The 17629-nt window shown below is 53.7% G+C and overlaps 1 protein-coding gene across 2 annotated transcripts in view; it reads right to left on the bottom strand.

The window, feature by feature from the left end:
• The window catches only part of LOC116946864 (uncharacterized), a 47841-nt gene that overhangs the window by 5232 nt on the left and 24980 nt on the right, over window positions 1-17629 (bottom strand). For both annotated transcript variants that reach the window (XM_032962091.2, XM_076070239.1), the window contains exons 3-5: window positions 3283-3450; window positions 1743-2289; window positions 993-1129 (exon numbers count right to left, since the gene is read on the bottom strand). In XM_032962091.2, the coding sequence (XP_032817982.2) occupies window positions 993-1129; window positions 1743-2289; window positions 3283-3450 (852 nt within the window). The remainder of the gene's footprint in view (window positions 1-992; window positions 1130-1742; window positions 2290-3282; window positions 3451-17629) is intronic.

Raw genomic sequence — 17629 nt, 5'->3', positions numbered from 1 at the left:
CCTATATACAACACACAGATACCCCTGGATAGCCTTACAGACTGTTGGGTGCTAATGCTGATAGCGAGCACCTATTAATACAGTGCTGATGTTGACACACCAACCCGGGTATTGATTTAAGGCCGAGTCGACCCGGAATCGAACTCGGGTCACGGGGTTCGTAGCGCAGTGTGATAACCACCACGCTACTTTTACAAAGACAAAGATCTCCTCCTTTACCTTAACAGACTGGAGGAGCAAGCGTTGCTTGCGAGCACCTACCAAGGTTGGGACAGCACACGAGGGGGTGGGTGGCCAGCACCACGCCTGGCCGCCTTTGTCTCCCTAGTGCCGATCTTTACACACCTTACCAAATACTCATTTAAGGCTGTGTCGATCTAGGGGAGGCCCAGGACCTGTTCATATAATCGTTGCCGGTGTTGGTGGCCGTGAGAGAGAATTAAACTCGGGTCGCTGGGTTTGTAGCGCGGCACGCTAACCGCTAACACTGCCGCTCCCCCCCAACGCACACGCGCTAAGATCCACCGCATTGACTAACAGACTGCTGGGGCAAGTGCTGCTAGCGAGCACCGATAAATGAAGGCCGATGTTAACTCCCTCACCAGGTTTACGGGAGAGTCGTGGGTTCAATACCAATATTATAATTGTTCTAAAGTGTCTCTAAATAAGGCGCTGCTCTCTTCAACCTGTATAAGATAGTACGCGACTATTTATTTTCAGCTATGGGACGTCTTCACGCGAGGCCGGCGTGTTATGGGTTGTGGTTGTGGTTCTGGCTGGTCACGGCAAAGAAGCCGGCGATTTTTCTCAAAAGTGAATAAATACCCCTTACCGTCGGAGCCCTGCGCTGGCTCGGCTCCGACGTGCCAGTGGAAAAGTACGCGCGTGGAACCGGCCACCGCTGCGACCGCTCACAGCCACTCGGCCACCCGGTGCCCCTACCCCCACCCCCCCCTCCCCCCCCCCGAGCCGTAAACAACCCGGGGCCTCACCGTCTGTCCCCGGCCGGAGAACACCGTGGTGACGGCCTTGCTCTTGGCGGTGGGGCGCAGCACGCGGCCCGCCTTGAGCTCCTGCAGCAGCGCGTCGTTGGGCCCCGGCGACTGCATGTTGAACACGGGCATGCTGGCTGCGCGGGGTGCCGGGGTGGGGGGGGGCGTGGTGGGTGTGGGGGTCCACAGGACAAGGGGGGGCGCAAACAAGAGGAGAAAACGATTCATGGGAACTCGAGTGCGACACAGCCCTCGCCGCGTTGTTGTTGTGACGCGGTTCGACGATTTTAGTCGGGGTATCTATGAATGGATCGCGCTGGGTGGGACGGTTGCCCAGAGGTAAGAGTGCCGAGCCGGCAACTATTGGGGTCCCGGGTTCGAATCCAGATTTCAACTGCCCGTGATACAAGTGGTTTCTAGAGTCCAGCGAGTTGATGGTCTCAACGACAACAACAACAACAAAAACCCATCGCGTTAAATTTGGCTCTGCACTTAATTGTGGCGACAATGTCCGCCCTCTATCAGTTTGGCTGTCATGTGACGAATCTGACACTCACACGGCGGAGTAGGGGGCAAAGAATTGCCCTCCGCTGTATGCGCGGTGGACTAGAGGTCACTTGAAGAAGGGATCTCAGAGGTAGCTCTGTGACATCTGCCAAATCATTGACACGTCTTTCCATGACCGCCGGTGCGCAACGGCAGGGAGGGGGGGGGGGGTCGGTGGGTGTGGGTGGTGTGGGGGGGCCTTACACGACGAGGAGGAGGAGCGGCGGGACGACGAGCCGTACGTCTCCTCCATGCTGCCGCTGCTCAGGCTGCTGCCGGGCCGCGGCCACGCCGAGCGGACGCCGTTTTCTGTTACGAGCGGTGGCAGCGGCGGCGGCGGCGGCGGCGGCGGTGGCGGCGGCGGTGCCGGCAAGCCGGGGGGCGGCGGTGCCGGCACGCCGGGGGGCGGCGGGATGTCGGAGTCGAGATCCACGGCGGCCGCGGAGCCAGGGACGACGGCCTCCCTTCCGTCGGCGCGATCGCCGCCCGGGACGTCCGGACGGTTGTCGGCCGTCGTCGGCACGCGGGCGGCGGCGGCGGCGGAAGGGGCGGCCGGCGGAGGGTGGCTCGGAGGGGCCGGGATTTTGGCGACGGGCATGGCGGTGGCGTGGAAGGCGGAGAATTTTGGAGCGGAGGCGGTGGGCTTTGCCGTCGAGCCGGGGCATGCACGGGGGGGCGCCCCGTCCGCCGACTCTCCCTGCGTCACCTCCATCCACTGCTGGGAGAGGGTCGCCCGCTTGCCAGCGGAGGGCTGCTGGGCAGCATGCGGGCACGGAGGGGGGGGGGCGAGACGGCCACGTTAGCAGTGGCACCGCACGCGTGCCCACGGGGAGAGGGGGTCTGGCCGCTGGGCCGTGCGCACGCCGCTCAATCCAGATGCGTTTTTGGGCGTTTCTGCGTTTTTCTCCGCGTGCCGGGAGCTTCATGCAGCAACCGAATTCACGAACTGAAGTTGCTTGTGATTAAAATCACGTTCTCAAGTACAGCAGCGAGTTGATGGTCGCCTCAGCCCAGTCACCGATGACTGCACAAAAAGGACATTTAATTTTGGTTTTGCGCTAATTTCCCATTAAATTCCAGCTCTGAGAAATAAATATTGGTTTGACAGTCACAAGATGAGCACTACTCTCATATGCAGAGCGAGTTACAACGCACCGCCTTCTGTTGCGCTGAGGGATGTCAGACGCAGCTCTGTGATATCCGCTTCCACTGGCCGTAAGCGGATATCGAAGAGTGCCAGCGCTGTGCGAGCGTTCTGAATCGATGGCTCGTCTCTTGGCATAACGCCGACAGCACAATCGGGATACAACCGAGTACAAGATTTAATTAAAAAACACACAACCCATGGGCTTCTGGACTCGCACGGATCGAACTCGGTAAGAAAGTTTCCGCACACACAAAGATAAAAATCCCCCCATATAGCCTTGACCAGACTGTTGGAGCAAGTGCTGTTAGCGAGCAGCACCCATGAAGGCCGGCGTGGCACACGAAGGTCGCCTTTGTCTCCCCAGTGGCGACGTTTACACACCACACCAGGTACTCATTCGAGGGGGAATTGACCCAGGGGAGGCCTGGGACAAGTTCAAATAATCATCACCGGTGTTGGTGGCCGTGAGCGGGAATCGAACTCGGGTTGCCGGGTTCATAGCGCAGCGCGCCAACTGCTATACTACCGCTCCCCATGACAATCGTCACACACAGAAAAAACAACCCAAACTAAACGGTCGTTCAATTTCTCCGTCACCTTTCCGTTGAGCTTGGCGGCAGCGGCGGCGGCGTCCCCCTCCTCGGCGCCGTTTTGCCGCTCGAGCTCCTGCTTCTCGCGGCTCGCCTGGATGCGGCTGAGAGTCCGCGGCTTCTGGAACCCGGGGATTCGGCGGAGGCGCGCTTGCTCGAGCACCGCCGGCGTGAGCTGCGGCGGGAGGGGGCCGAGGAGCCAAGCGGTCAGAGTCCACGCGGCTGCCAACGGCCGACGGCGTCGCCAGGGGCTGGCGGCGACAGGCGAGCTCCTCAACTCCCGCCCCGCGCCGCCTTTGTCCACCCAGCGGCTTGCTCAGACCGGGACGCGCGTGGTGGCGGGGTTAAAGTGTGGGTGTACACTCCACCGCCGCCCCAATAGCATAAAAAAGCAGGCCAGCATGGAAGAGGAGGCCAAAGTACCCTACTATCTCTCCACTAGGAGGGTCTCTCTCTCTCTCGAGCTCATCTCAGTGGAGGCCCCCGCCAGCCAGCTCTGGCGTGGGTGAGCAATTGCTTGGCCGCGCCTTTATTTAGATGTTGCAAAACGGCAATGATTGGCACGTGGCTTTTAAAAGTACACACACGAAGACAAAGACCCCCCCCCCTCTCATAGCCTTAACAGACTGTTGGGGCAAGTGCTGTTAGCGAGCACCCTGTGAAGGCCGGCACGGCACACGACGGGGTGGGTGGCCAGCACCACGCCTTGGCCGCACACACAACCACAGACACACACGCATTCTAGGTATTTTTTAATACATTGTCTTGTCACCTTTGGGGGCTTAACTATGGCGTTAATTTATGTTGGTGGATGTGCTGGGGGCACGTGGTAGCCAGTGGGAGGGAGGGGAGAGCGGTGGTGCAGTGGTTAGCGCTACGCTGCGCAAAGAACCCGGCTGACCCGAGTTCGATTCCCACTCACGGCACAACACCAGTGACGAATATCTGAACCGGTCCTGGGCCTCCCCTAGGTCGACTCAGCCTCAAATGAGTACCCACCCCCTCGTGTGCCAAGCTGGCCTTCATAGGTGCTGCTCACTAACAGAACTACCCCCAACAGTCTGTCAAGGCTACACGGGGGATCTTTGATCTTTGGGGATGTGGTACTTGGAGGGAGGGGGTGGGTGTCGTGGGGGTAGGGGGGGCAGGGGGCAGGGAGCGGGGGGGGTTTGGGGGGGTTTGTGCTGAGGCTGAACTGGCCAGTTCTGCAGAGGAATGCGCACAGGGCGAAGGTACGAACGCCCACGCCCGAGCCGTCCATTCAAACCGGCTTCCTCATCAGCAACGCAGGGCTTGACACCCATATCGTGTTCGTCTGTATAGCCGCCAAGCGCGAAAGCCGTCCCCGAGCGCAGTTCCGAAACCGATCGAGGTTGCCTTTGTTTCACAAATGAGGAAGACTCGGCATTGCGCAATGGCGAGAGATTGATGATAAGGTAGAGGAGCGGCCCTGCAATTGCCCACTTTCACGCCACTGCTGGCGGAACCAACCTCACCACCAAAAACGACTGACAAAGGTGAGCTCGAGAGAGAGATCCCCCCCCCACCCTCCTCCGGAGGGTATTTTTGGTCTACTCTTCAACGCCGGCCAAATGTATTTCAAGTTGTGGGACTTACCCACACTTTACCCCACCGCCACACGTGACCTGCCGATAAACCTACCCGCGGTGAAGCCAATGTACACCGCTGGGTGGATAGAGACGTTGGGGCTTGAAGAAATTCACCCCCCCCCCCCCAATGTTTCAACTGCCGCGTTTGGAGATCGAGTCCAAGCGACGACCTCTGGATTGCAAGTCCACCGAGCCAACCGATAGATCACGGCAGCGAGTGTGCGATATAACGCTTATTTGCATGCGCGTGCGTTTGTGAGTGCGTGTGCGTGTTCGTGTAAACATCAAGCAACGCCACTGGGGAGGTGCGGCGTGTAAACATCTCCACTGGGGAGGTGCGGTGCGCAAACATCGCCACTGGGGAAACAAAGGCGGCCGGGCGTGGTCGCTGCCCACCCACCGCTTGCGTGTGCCCTGCAGGCCCTCACTGACGTTGGGCGAAAAAAAATGACATACGATGCAGGAACCTCCGAACCATTATTCATTCTATCGAGTGAAGGCCATCCTCGGTCAATGAGTAATTGCTTGCGATTTGTGCATTTCCTACCCATCGACCGAGACCTCGGCGATGCCACTCGCCGCTGACTACTCGAGTCTCGATCGCGCCGCTACCGCCGCCGCCATCACCGCCACCAGAATCTCACCCACATCCGGGAGGGCACTTGGCGGGCAGCGAGCAACGACGCGGACGTCCACAATGAGCGGCTGAGCGGAGACCCGAACACCGCACCTCCTGGCGTCGACATTCCTCGAATACGCCGGGGTTCGCATCAACCGCGTGGGAATATGAATTGGCGGCACGCGCAACTCCTTCATGAATGGGACATTTAAGGCAAGCCACAAAAGCGCGATTGTGGCCACGCAGCGACAAACTATTAACTATATAGTGCACCCGCAGAGACTCAAGGAGATACATAGAGACTTAGAGATACATAGGGACCCATAGAGATGCATAGAAACGCACGAGATACATTAGATATACATAGAGACATATAGAGATACATACAAACCCACAGAGATACAGAGACACGCAGAGAGATACATAGAGACCCATAGAGATGAATTCAAGACAAGCCACAGTCGTGTGAAAGTGGCCGTGCGACCCAAACTGTGGACCACAAACTAAACCACTGCCGTCTGCGGAGGAGGAAGAACAGCGACACGACACGAACTTCCCCTGCCAAAGCCCTCTCGTCGTGGCCAGCAGCAGCAGCTGCAGACCTTGACATTGGCATCGAGCTCCTGAAACATCTTGCTGCTGCTGCCATTAGCACGTGCAGGAATACCAACATATGGAACGATTATATCTGTGGCCAATTTAAAACCGCACCGATAGCTCACGCAAGATGGTTCGATTCTGCGACGGAGACTCACGTTTTGGCCGTGTCGGCTGAAGCTTGCGCCGCAGCAGACTGACCCTACCCCTCATGGATGTCGCAAACGCAGATGACGACGATGACAATGACGATGAAGGAATACTAATAAGAAGAAGGGGCGAGAGGGAGAGAGGCACGCTCGGCGCACCAGGAATTTAGAAAGAATGCCGTCGGGGGCGTCAAAATGCCCCCAGATCGTAAGCCGTAAAGGCCACAGAAGTAGCCTCGGGCTTTGAGGAGGAGGAAGAGGATGATGAGGAGACAGGTGAGCAAGGCAATGCACGGTGCGATACACTGTGCTATTATTTTAACTGCTCGCAGGAATAATACCGACTGATAATTTGGTAATGTGGTATTCACGGCATTCCTATACAGCGCAGGGCCATCACTCAGGCGCTGTGCTGTCTCACGGACGGATAGTCGGTCAAGTAGAAGATGAAAAACTCTCCAGCAGTGTGCGGCTGCGGTCATCCAGAACAGACACCGTGCAACGTATAACGATGCAATGCCCCGATCCACACACACGAGAAGGAGACATCATCGCAGCGATGATACACTCCGCTACACCTGACGCGGTTGTCTGTGCTTGACCACCTGAATGTCAAGTTGTAGTCGTTGCTCCACGTCCACATCGGCAGCCCACGCGAAAGAAGATGTCGTTCAGTTATAGGCGGCGAAGGGCCTCATGTGTCATACCAATTAGCAGCGTCCCACCCTGCTGGCGGATGATATCCGTGTGTAGTTCCAAGTCGAGTCATTTTCGGTGTCATTTAATCGAGACCGTGACGCAGTCACACAAACACGGCCGACCCGTTTTGGATATCGTCACGGGGGGGGTTCTGTTTATGTCAACTGCGAAACTGACGACGCACAGTTATATTTATTTATTTACGGTTAACACCACAGTAATAACCTACACTAAAACTATTCACTATTTACTTTTTTACCAAGTAGTGCCCACTGAGCTATAAAGCTCTTTTTCAGAAGCCGGCCACAAATGATAGCCCAACGAAGTGGCTTATCACGTGGACATTTATAGCAGCTGCCAAATAGTCTAAACGCGTGTTTCTTAAATGTGGAGGGAAAAACCGGAGGACCCGGAGAAAAATCCACGCCACAAATATACAGCAGGCGTCAAGGGTCGGAATCGAATTAACGACCTCCTGCACACCCGGCGAGGTAGTTAACATCTCGCCAGGAGGGGGGCATGGGACGGTTGCCCTGCAGGTGCACAGTACTGATAGAGGGGAGGTGTGAGCTTTTGCCTTTGTTGTTGTTGCAGCTAAACTGCCACTTGATATGGCGGCATTTCGGAAAATTGCTGTCATACCAACATGTTCAGATGATTGACGTCTGTATGGGACACCCGTGTTATTTCCTCAAAGCGTTGCAAAATCTATATTTATTTTGGTACTTTTGCATAGCGCCACCAGTTTTATATTTATTTCCCTTATAGATACATTCAGAATGTCCTGCTGCAGAGTTGACGGGATTCTGGACGCGTGCAGTGAAAATGCCGACAAACAGAAAAAAAAACAAAGATCCCCATTACGGTCCCTCATTTATCGCCCCCCCCCCCTCCCTCCATCGAAGGAGGAGGTACTTGACTTCACAAACCTTTCCGATGGAGAGCCTTTGAGCAACCGGGCGAGTTCACAGGTGAACGCGCTTCCCCCTGCTGTGGTGAACCTGGGCGACCCGCCTGATTAATTCTCGGAAGTTCGAACCTCCCCTTCTCATAACGAGGGGGTGAACGCTCACGCCGCCTCGATCCGTTTTACTGCAAATCGGAAAATTTGGCTTCAACGTCGGCCCGCTCGTGTCCGCGCACTGAAAATGACCCACGACTGCTGCTGGGGCGTCAATCTTCCCATGCGGCACGATTCGGCAAACAATGAGCGTGCGTCGATGAAATACAAATTGAGTGCAACCCGACTCCGCTGTATTCTCTCGTTCGCATTGTGTTTACCTCCTGCAAATACCTCCCCACTTAGCCATGCGTGTGATGGGTTAAGCCTCCGCAGCCGCTGTATCCCTCCACACACGGCTCGGGTATCACCGACACCACCAGTGGGTGTTTTGGGTGGGTCCGTGCTAAGAATTGTTTTCTTTATGCACGATCAGTTGCATGCAGCTCGGTTTGCATGCAACTGATCAGTCGGATGTGAACTGCGATGACAACAGGTGCCAGGGAATTTGCTGTCATTGGTCAAACGTCTGGAGGCGTCTTGCCTAGGGCCACGACTTCGAGACACGGCTGAGCGCGTGACCCTGGGAGAGGCTTTGAAGGCGGCCCGGGATCAATTCAGCGAATAAAGCGACGGCGGACGGGAGCAGGGCGGATCGACTTTTGGAAAACTGAATCTGTTTTTTTTAAAGTAACGCAGCAATGTGACTCAAGAGAAAAAAAATAATCGTTGCATAGTCAGCACCTGGAATGACAAAATCTATTTAAATCAGCTAAAGCCTCCCGTAAGTCACGTGACTTCCGTGTGGCCACCCCCACTCCGAGTTCCACCCCGCCGCCCGCTGCGAGGACAGACGCCGCTCCGCTTGTGCTCGCTTGTGCTCGCTAGTGCTCGCTTGTGCTCACTAGTGCTCGCTAGTGCTCGCTCCTTCCCGCTCTCCTGCTCATCCTCTCTTCCCTCTCCTGTCATCATCATCACCGTCGCCGCTGCCCTCTCATCCCCAGCATCTTGGCCCGGTCATTCCTTCTCCCCTCCCCTCTTCCTATCGTCCTACTGGTCACCTGGAGCCATGCCCTCTCCTCTCTTTGTCTGTCATGAGTCCCTCTTTCCGCGGTGTGCCACGGTTAAAAAATAAAGAGAGTTGCGGCACAGAAACGTGATCACGAATGAATTAAAATGGGGGGGGGGGGGGGGGAAGAACAGCAACAGAAAAAGCGTTGCGAAGAAAGACGGAGAGATGCACTCCGGGCACGATTACACCGAGGGGAGGGGGCTGAAGAGCACCTGGGATGAGCGGACGCATCCAGGTCTCGGAGACGCGACAATTCACGGAGACGTCGCCAAAAGGGACGGTAGTCGAGAATAACGAGATCCGAGTGGCAACCGAGGAATGGAATGGGGTGGTGGGGGCATCAACTCGTAAATCAACGCGCGTGGCGGAAGGGGGGGGGGGCGCGCGATCTCAGTCACACGGCGAGATCGTGAGGGATGTTGGCGCCTTGGGGAGGTCTTCAAGCGGAATTGGAATGACCGTGGCTGACGACGATGGCTGTTGACTCAGAATGAGTTTACACCACACTTGGCTGGTTTTGTTTGCAATCTCTGCAACTGTGGTATTTCACTGCTCATATGCAGCAAGGTGATTTTTTGTTTTACCTGTGCCTTTGTCTGTAAACTTTCTGTTCCCTGAACTATTCATAGACGATGTGTGTATGTGCGTGGCGCAGTCTGTACGCTCTCGCCCTGTTCTGCAAGGTGTGCGTAGAGCGAGTGTGTATGTTCTCCGTCTGTTCTGCAGGGTGTACGTGAGTGTGCGAGCGTGTAGAATTGGTACGTTCTCCACCTATGCTGCATGTATTCTCCTCCGGGGTTAGTCGGTCCCCCTTCCGATAGCTAAACAAAAAAAGTAAGACGTTGTAACTGGTATTGGCCAAAACATCGTGGTACTGAAGATGTACTTACAACTTACTCAGTTGGGATCACGTAGCAGCAGCAAGCTCACCTCTTCATGCAAAAACTTTAGAGTCTTGAGATTTTGATTTAAAGCTTTCGTGACTGCAGGGATTCATATTCTTGGTTCTTTCGGTAAAGTCACGTAGAAGGGAAATAATAAAATATAAAACAATACAATTATCACGACGTTTCGACTGCAACACAAGCAATCATGATCAGGTGTGAAAACCACAGCAAAAAAAAACACTTTTCCAAAAAGTTTTCAAAAATTTTCTTGCTGTGGTTTCCACACCTGACGATGATTGCTTGTGTTGCAGTCGAAACGTCGTGATAATTTTATTGTTTTATATTTTTATTATTTTATTGTCTCCCTTCTATGTGACTTTACCGAAAGAACCAAGAGTCTTGAGACTCGGTGAGTCTTCTCGAGGTAAGCACGCATGATGATGGTGATCATGATGATGACCGCAAGGACTATTTGTGTGAAGAGCAATGCGAATGGAAAGAATCTTACACTGGGTTTCAGAGCGAATCACTGGTTGAGCCATGATCTTTAAGCACACATCAGTGTTGAATGTTTGTGTGTGGTGATGGTACAGAAGGGTTTATGCATGTCCGTTTGTTAATCCACTGGTGAATAACAATAGCCTTTATTTTATAAAGCGCCTTTCATATTGAAATATTTCAAAGCGCCGTACATTAAAAAAAACCCATAATATAGGTTATTTGGGTTAGGTCGAGTAAATATAAATGTCTCGATTTAAAGCTTTCGTAACTGCAAGGATTCAACTTCTTTGGTTCTTTCGGTAAAGTCACGTAGAATGAGAATAAAATAATAAATTGATAAAATAAAATAACACAATAATATTCTCACGACGTTTCGGCCACAACACAAGCGGCCTTCATCAGGTGAAGGGACGAGACTGTCTGGAGGACAGCGCTGACAGTCTCGTCCCTTCACCTGATGAAGGCCGCTTGTGTTGTGGCCGAAACGTCGTGAGAATATTATTGTGTTATTTTATTTTATCAATTTATTATTTTATTCTCATTCTACGTGACTTTACCGAAAGAACCAAAGAAGATATAAATGTGTCGTTAAACCGGCCACCATCGGACAAAGCCAGTTAGTAAGGTATGTCACGTTAACGGAACATTCCAATTCGTTACCAGTAGAGTACACCGGTTGTGTGTTGGAAAGCAAATCCACAACAACTGTCGAGTCGAGATAAAATCGAAGAGAAATGTAATGCTGATAATTATCACAATATCAGCGACTACTCTGGAAATTCCAATAATACGAAGAACTATGATGAATGCGAATAATAATTGCAGAGTAATCCAATCAGACAACGAAGTTGGCTTTTAAATCTTACGGTACACGGACAGCCTGCAATGCCACATGGGTGCGTTTGAAGGAAGTGATTTAAAAAGTGAAACAGACCGAGAAAAGGGATGATGCCCACCACCCCACGCCTCGCGGGCCGGGATATATGACCATACTTCACCACGCTGGTCAGTGTGGGTTTGTGAAAGAGGGGGAGGTCGGGGTGTGGAATGTAACTCAAGACCGGTTCAGATGATAGCCGCGAACGGGAATTAAACTCAGGTGGCTTGGTTTATGGTTGTGCAGTGCGCTAACCACTGCGCCGCCACTCCTCCCCTTGGTTCGGGAAATTGACGCGGTAAAAAAAAAAATAAGTTAATGTAAAGCTGCCCGGAACCCATCGCAGTCACTGCAACCTCCGGATTACAAGACGCTCCGGATTACAAGACGCTCCGGATTACAAGACGCTCCGGATTACAAGACGCTCCGGATTACAAGACGCTCCGGATTACAAGACGCTCCGGATTACAAGACGCTCCGGATTACAAGACGCTCCGGATTACAAGACGCTCCGGATTACAAGACGTTCCGGATTACAAGACGCTCCGCCACAAACCGTGCGCACTTTGTGAATTGGGTTCCACAAATGAGGTCACGCGCACACACAAGGACAAGACAAAAGATCCTCCGTACAGCCTTAACAGGATGTAGGGTCAAGTGCACCTATGAAGGTCGACATGGCACACGACGGGGTGGGTGCACCACGCCCGGCCGCCTTTGTCTCCCCAATGGCGCTGTGTACGCACGGGGACTCTTTACACCCCCCCCCCACCTGCTTACGTTCGCTTGACCCACCCCCCCCCCACCGAATCCTATAGAACGGCCGATATATAATCCATGCACAAACGATCAAGGATTAATAATATTCACGTGTTTAAGCAAACAGATAGTCCACCGCCGGACTATCTAACTAATTTGAAGGCCAATGTAGACAAATTATTATCGAGGCTTCACCCCCCCCCCCTCGTTTCCTATGCGTAAGTACATTGTTAGTAGACCCCCCCCCATACGCAAGCGAACGCATTTGGGTTAACCCCCCCTCCCCCCTCCATGCGTTCGTACTCAATGGATGGCCCCTTACAAGACGCACCTCCAACTTTTGCTTAAAAATACCGGGGAGTGGGGGGGGTCTTATAATCCAGAAAACAAATCACAAACAACCCTGTCAATTCGCCTCCTCGAATCTGTCTCTCTGCTTAAAAAACAAGTTTTACACATTCCGTCAGCCACACTCCATTCCTTCTGGAAGCGCATCATTTAGGCCGGCAGACCGGCAGCATCGCTTCAAAGATGGTTTCGACTCTCAGTGTCTCATCAGCGGAGTCGGCCCCGGTTTGACCCGATGCCTGCTGGTGGCACCTCCAGACGGCGAAACCTCCCTACCTCCGCTGGACGCGCCTGAACAGCTCGATCATTACGGGCAGAAACATCATCACCACATTATATTGCTCGCTCCCTTACCTTGCCTCTGTGCTCTCTATGAGCGCGCCCACTGATTGTCGAGTAAGCGGCGGTAATAACACGCGGAGGTGAAGAGAGGGAGGAGGTGGAGAGAGAGGGGAGATGGAGAGAGGGGGGGGGGGGTGTAGAGAGAGGGGGGTGAAGAGAGAGGGGGGAGGTGGAGAGAGAGGGGAGATGGAGAAAGAGTGGGGGGAGGTGGAGAGAGAGGGGGGAGATGGAGAGAGGGGGGAGATGGAGAGAGGGGGGAGGTGGAGAGAGGGGGGAGGTGGAGAGAGAGGGGGGGAGGTGGAGAGAGAGGGGGGAGGTGGAGAGAGAGGGGGGAGGTGGAGAGAGAGGGGGGAGGTGGAGAGAGAGGGGGGAGGTGGAGAGAGAGGGGGGAGATGGAGAAAGAGTGGGGGGAGGTGGAGAGAGAGGGGGGAGGTGGAGAGAGAGAGGGGGAGGTGAATAGAGAGAGGGGGGAGGTGGAGAGAGAGAGGGGGGAGATGGAGAGAGAGGGGAGATGGAGAGAGAGTGGGGGGAGGTGGAAAGAGAGAGGGGGGAGATGGAGAGAGAGGGGAAAAAAGAGAGAGAGAGAGGGGGGTAGGTGGAGAGAGAGAGGGGGGGGAGGTGTGGAGAGAGAGGGGAGATTGAGATGGTGGGAGGTCTGGCCAACTAGTTTTACTTTGCTCGCACGGTGACGTCAGGGACGCACTATAAATAGAGTCTAATCACAGCGCCACGGGCTCACCTGTAACCACTCCCAGGGCAGGTGCCATTGGAGAGGAGAGTGTTTGCATTGTTGCCCAATCGTATCCACACACTCACACACAGGTGGGGTAGTGTGTGGGTGTGGGTGAGTGTGTGGGTGAGTGTGTGGGTGTGGGTGCGTGTGTGGGTGCGTGTGTGGGTGCGTGTGTGGGTGTGGGTGAGTGTGTGGGTGTGGGTGAGTGTGTGGGTGTGGGTGAGTGTGTGGGTGTGGGTAGGGAGCGATAATGTAGCGGTTAGCGCGCTGCGCTATGAACCTGGCGACCCGGGTTCGATTCCCGCTCACGGCCAACACCAGTGACGATTATCTGAACCGGTCCCGGGCCTCCCCTAGGTCGACTCAGCCTCAAATGAGTACCTGGTGCGGTGTGTAAACATTGCCACTAAGGAGACAAAGGCGGTCGGGCGTGGTGCTGGCCACCCACCCCCTCGTGTGCCGTGCCGACAATAGGTGCTCGCTACCAGCACTTGCCCCAACAGCCTGTTAAGGCTATACGGGGGATCTTTGTCTTTGTGCGTGTGTCGTGTAAATCACGGGTGGGCGTGGTGGTTAGCACTCTGCACTTTGAACCCATGCATGAGATTTTCACAGTTCTGATGAATGTCTGATCATGATGTTAGTTTTTGTACCTAAAAGCGAAACGTCGGACAACCGAATTGTTAAAGAATTGAGATATTACTCTCGAAATGCACCGGTAGTGCTGACACGCTAATAAATTAGCACGTTTGTTCATCACGTCACACGTTTCTTAATTGGCTGTGTACACATTCGATTCTCACTACACGCATTACATACACCATACACTCCCCTCCGATTAGCACGGTTGGCTACGTAAAGTGAAAAAGAAGTTATACACACTGCACACTACACACACACACTTAATTATAATACTAACAACACACGCAAACGCTACACCAGAGGTGAGGAATGGTTGGCATGGACCCTGGGTGCAAGGAACGACGCGAGACCCCCCCCTTCACTCGTCCCCCCCCCCCTTCACTCGTTCCCCCCCTTCACTCGTTCCCCCCCTTCACTCGTTCCCCCCCCCTTCACTCGTTCCCCCCCACCTGCTCTGCCAACAACACCATCAATCCACTGCTTCACTTACCTGGCGTGGCCGCGCATTACAATAGCGATGGGGGGGGGGGGGGTTCAGGCAGACCTCATTTGGCAAGACTGCACCGCGAACAAAGTATCTTTTGCTTCTGAATAAGTCAATACAAATAAAGGCACGGCTTCACGTTCATAAAACGCGTGCTGCGTTTGTCCTTCACTCCCAAATATAGAGAGATAATGATTCAGAGGCGCGGGAATCCACAGAACAAACAGGGCAGGCAGGAAGGCAGCTAGAACCAGCTCTACCGGCAATTTCACAAGCTCTGCGGTCCTACATTTTTTGGCGAACTCCATTCATAACGAGTCCTTTAAAACCCAAAGTAGCAGGAGAAACCCCACGAGCGCGGGGTGGGGGTGACAGGAGAACGCTGTCGCCGTACAGATGCAATACAGATCGCAATTAATCCCACGTGCTCTATTTGTAATCACAGCCTGTTAAGGGAGTCCCAGGAACTCCGGTTTGCTCCCACGTGTAAACGCTCGTTAGTTAGCCGACAACACCTTTATATATAGAGGACAGCAGAGCTTGGTGTGAGGGGAGGGGGGGGGGTATGCTGCCGGATCACCGCCAGGCTGCTGCCGCTGCCTTCCCCGCTCGTCTGCAATTCCTCCTCGCACCTCTGAGCCGTTCTCCGAGGCTCTGAGCCTCGTTCCCAGCCACGTTCAGGATCGCCCCGTGAGCTGAGCCTAAGCCCCTATGTCTACAGTCAGCGACAACAAACGTCGCAGAGATGGGGGCAAGTCTCAGTCTTTGGATTGCATTCGGTTATTATTTTTTTTAATTATTATTTTTGTTGTCAAAACTATTCTAGTGGTAGTGCCTTACGCCGACAATCCCTACCAGCGTTCCGGAATAAACTGCGTGAGAAATTGAGCCCTGCGTGAGAAATTGAGCCCTGCGCGTAACACAGCTGCAAAAACGCGGCATGGCTACCGCTCGCTCGGTTTCTTCAGAGCCATTGTTCACACTTTTGTCTTTTCGGTACCAACGAGGGTGGCAAATGCTAACAATGATTGTTTTAAAGCGTATCACCTCTAGGTCACACCGGTGCATGATAGCAAGGTCCTAGCCGTAACCTTTTGATTAACTCCCCCATATAATTAAAGGGGTACCATAGTATGTACAATCCGTAGACAATATCGTTCTGATGTGTTATAAAACATGCACGTGGTGATGTCCCGAGGCTTTTGGCCCACGTTGGAGGCGTTGCCCCGGCGTTCAGCGCGTCCGTCGCTTGCCGTTGCAAGGCGTTCCATTCGAGAGGTTCGAATCTCAGCGGGACGCCCTGGTTACCACTGCGAGTGTGGTGACCGCGAGCAGGGGGGCCCATTGCGTGCCGGACTCCACAGACACACATTTATTTCTTTCGGTAAAGTCACGTTGAAGGGAAACAATAAAATAATAAAATATATATAAAACAATAAAAATTCTCACGACGTTTCGACCATAACACAAACGGTCGTCATCACAAACGGTCATCATATGACGACCGTTTGTGTTATGGTCGAAACGTCGTGAGAATTTGTATTGTTTTATATATATTATTTTATTGTTTCCCTTCAACGTGACTTTACCGAAAGAGCTAAGAATATGAATTACTGCAGTCACAAAAGCTTTAAATAAAAATTTACACGTTTATTTATTTACGTATTTATGTTTTTCTGCCACATTTCAAAAGCGACACCGCAAATGACCCAATTGAGATTGTACACACGGCAGCAGCAATGATCGCTCCCCTCCTGGCAGACTGATGCCCCAAGTGATCTCAGCAAAATGCGAGATGTCACCTGGCTAAACAAAATACATCTTGGACAACTTGAACAACTTGGACAACTTGAACAACTTGGACAACTTGGACATTTGGACCACGCTGGGTGTGAGCGGCGTTTTCGCTCGTCTGTTGTTGTCACTTGCCGACTCCGCCCCCTACTGAACATTTGTGAAGAAAAAAAGAGCTTCATAACTCATCGGATTCCTCCAGTGGGACGAACTGAAAGTGTCGTCCTATATTCATCTGCGGGTTCTGACTCGGCCCACTTTGTGTTTCTCCCCAGACGTGGGGGGGGGGGGGGGGGGCACGCCGCCACCACCGCCACCACCGCCACGCCAAACTTCCCTTTTCGTTTCTCGGCAACAAGGTTTTGCTGTTGTTGTTGTTTCGCTTGCACGCAAGGTATGTTGAGCTTCTTAGGGTCACTCTCATGTGCGGACAGGCACCAAACGACGAAGGTACCCCATCAGATAGCCTCCAACAGACCGCGAGGGCGAATGTTGTTGTTGTTGTTAGCGACCGCACGTGCCGCCGCCAGCACCACGCCGAGAAGACACGAAACAAAGACAAAGACAACCCGCCCCCGTGTAGCCTGAACAGACTGTTGGGGCAAGTGCTGTTAACGAGTTACACCTATGAACGCTGGTACGGCACACGAGGCGGTGGGTGGCCAGCACCACGCCTCTCCCCTAGTGGCGATGTTTACACACCGCACCAGGTACTCAATTTGAGGCTAAGTCGACCTAGGGGAGGAGGCCCAGGACCGGTTCAGATAATCGTCACCGGCGTTGACCGTGAGCGGGAATCGAACCCGGGTCTCTGGCGGGTTTTGTAGCGCAGCGCCACCCGCTACACCACCGCTCCCCACGATGCACTAAATCAACACGTTCCCGTACACACCACTAAGGATGCTCGTTTAGCACCAGTGGACTTGCAAGCCTTAGACAGAGGTCGCCGGCTCGATTCGTTCTCCCGGAGCGGCAGGTCTGCGCCAGCCGTGAGTGCAAACGGTTGCACGCGGTGGGGTAAAGTGTGGGTGATGGCAATTCTTCCGAGACGTCTGGCTAGGCCCGATACCTAGAAAGAGAGAGAAGTCGGGCTCTCGTCGTGAGACTTTAAGTTCACGAGCAGACTCAGCCCATCATCTCTCTGGGGGTTGGTAAAATGAGGAACCGCACGGTGGGAAAAAAAGACAGGCGAGTCCTCGCCCCGAGAACATGGAATTTCCACCAATGGCTCAACAGCCAAG

This window comes from Petromyzon marinus, chromosome 28 (genome assembly GCF_048934315.1).
Source record: "Petromyzon marinus isolate PM22_M1 ecotype Great Lakes invasive population chromosome 28, UKy_Petmar_22M1.pri1.0, whole genome shotgun sequence".
NCBI lineage: Eukaryota > Metazoa > Chordata > Hyperoartia > Petromyzontiformes > Petromyzontidae > Petromyzon > Petromyzon marinus.
This window is presented reverse-complemented; position numbering and strand designations above follow the sequence as displayed.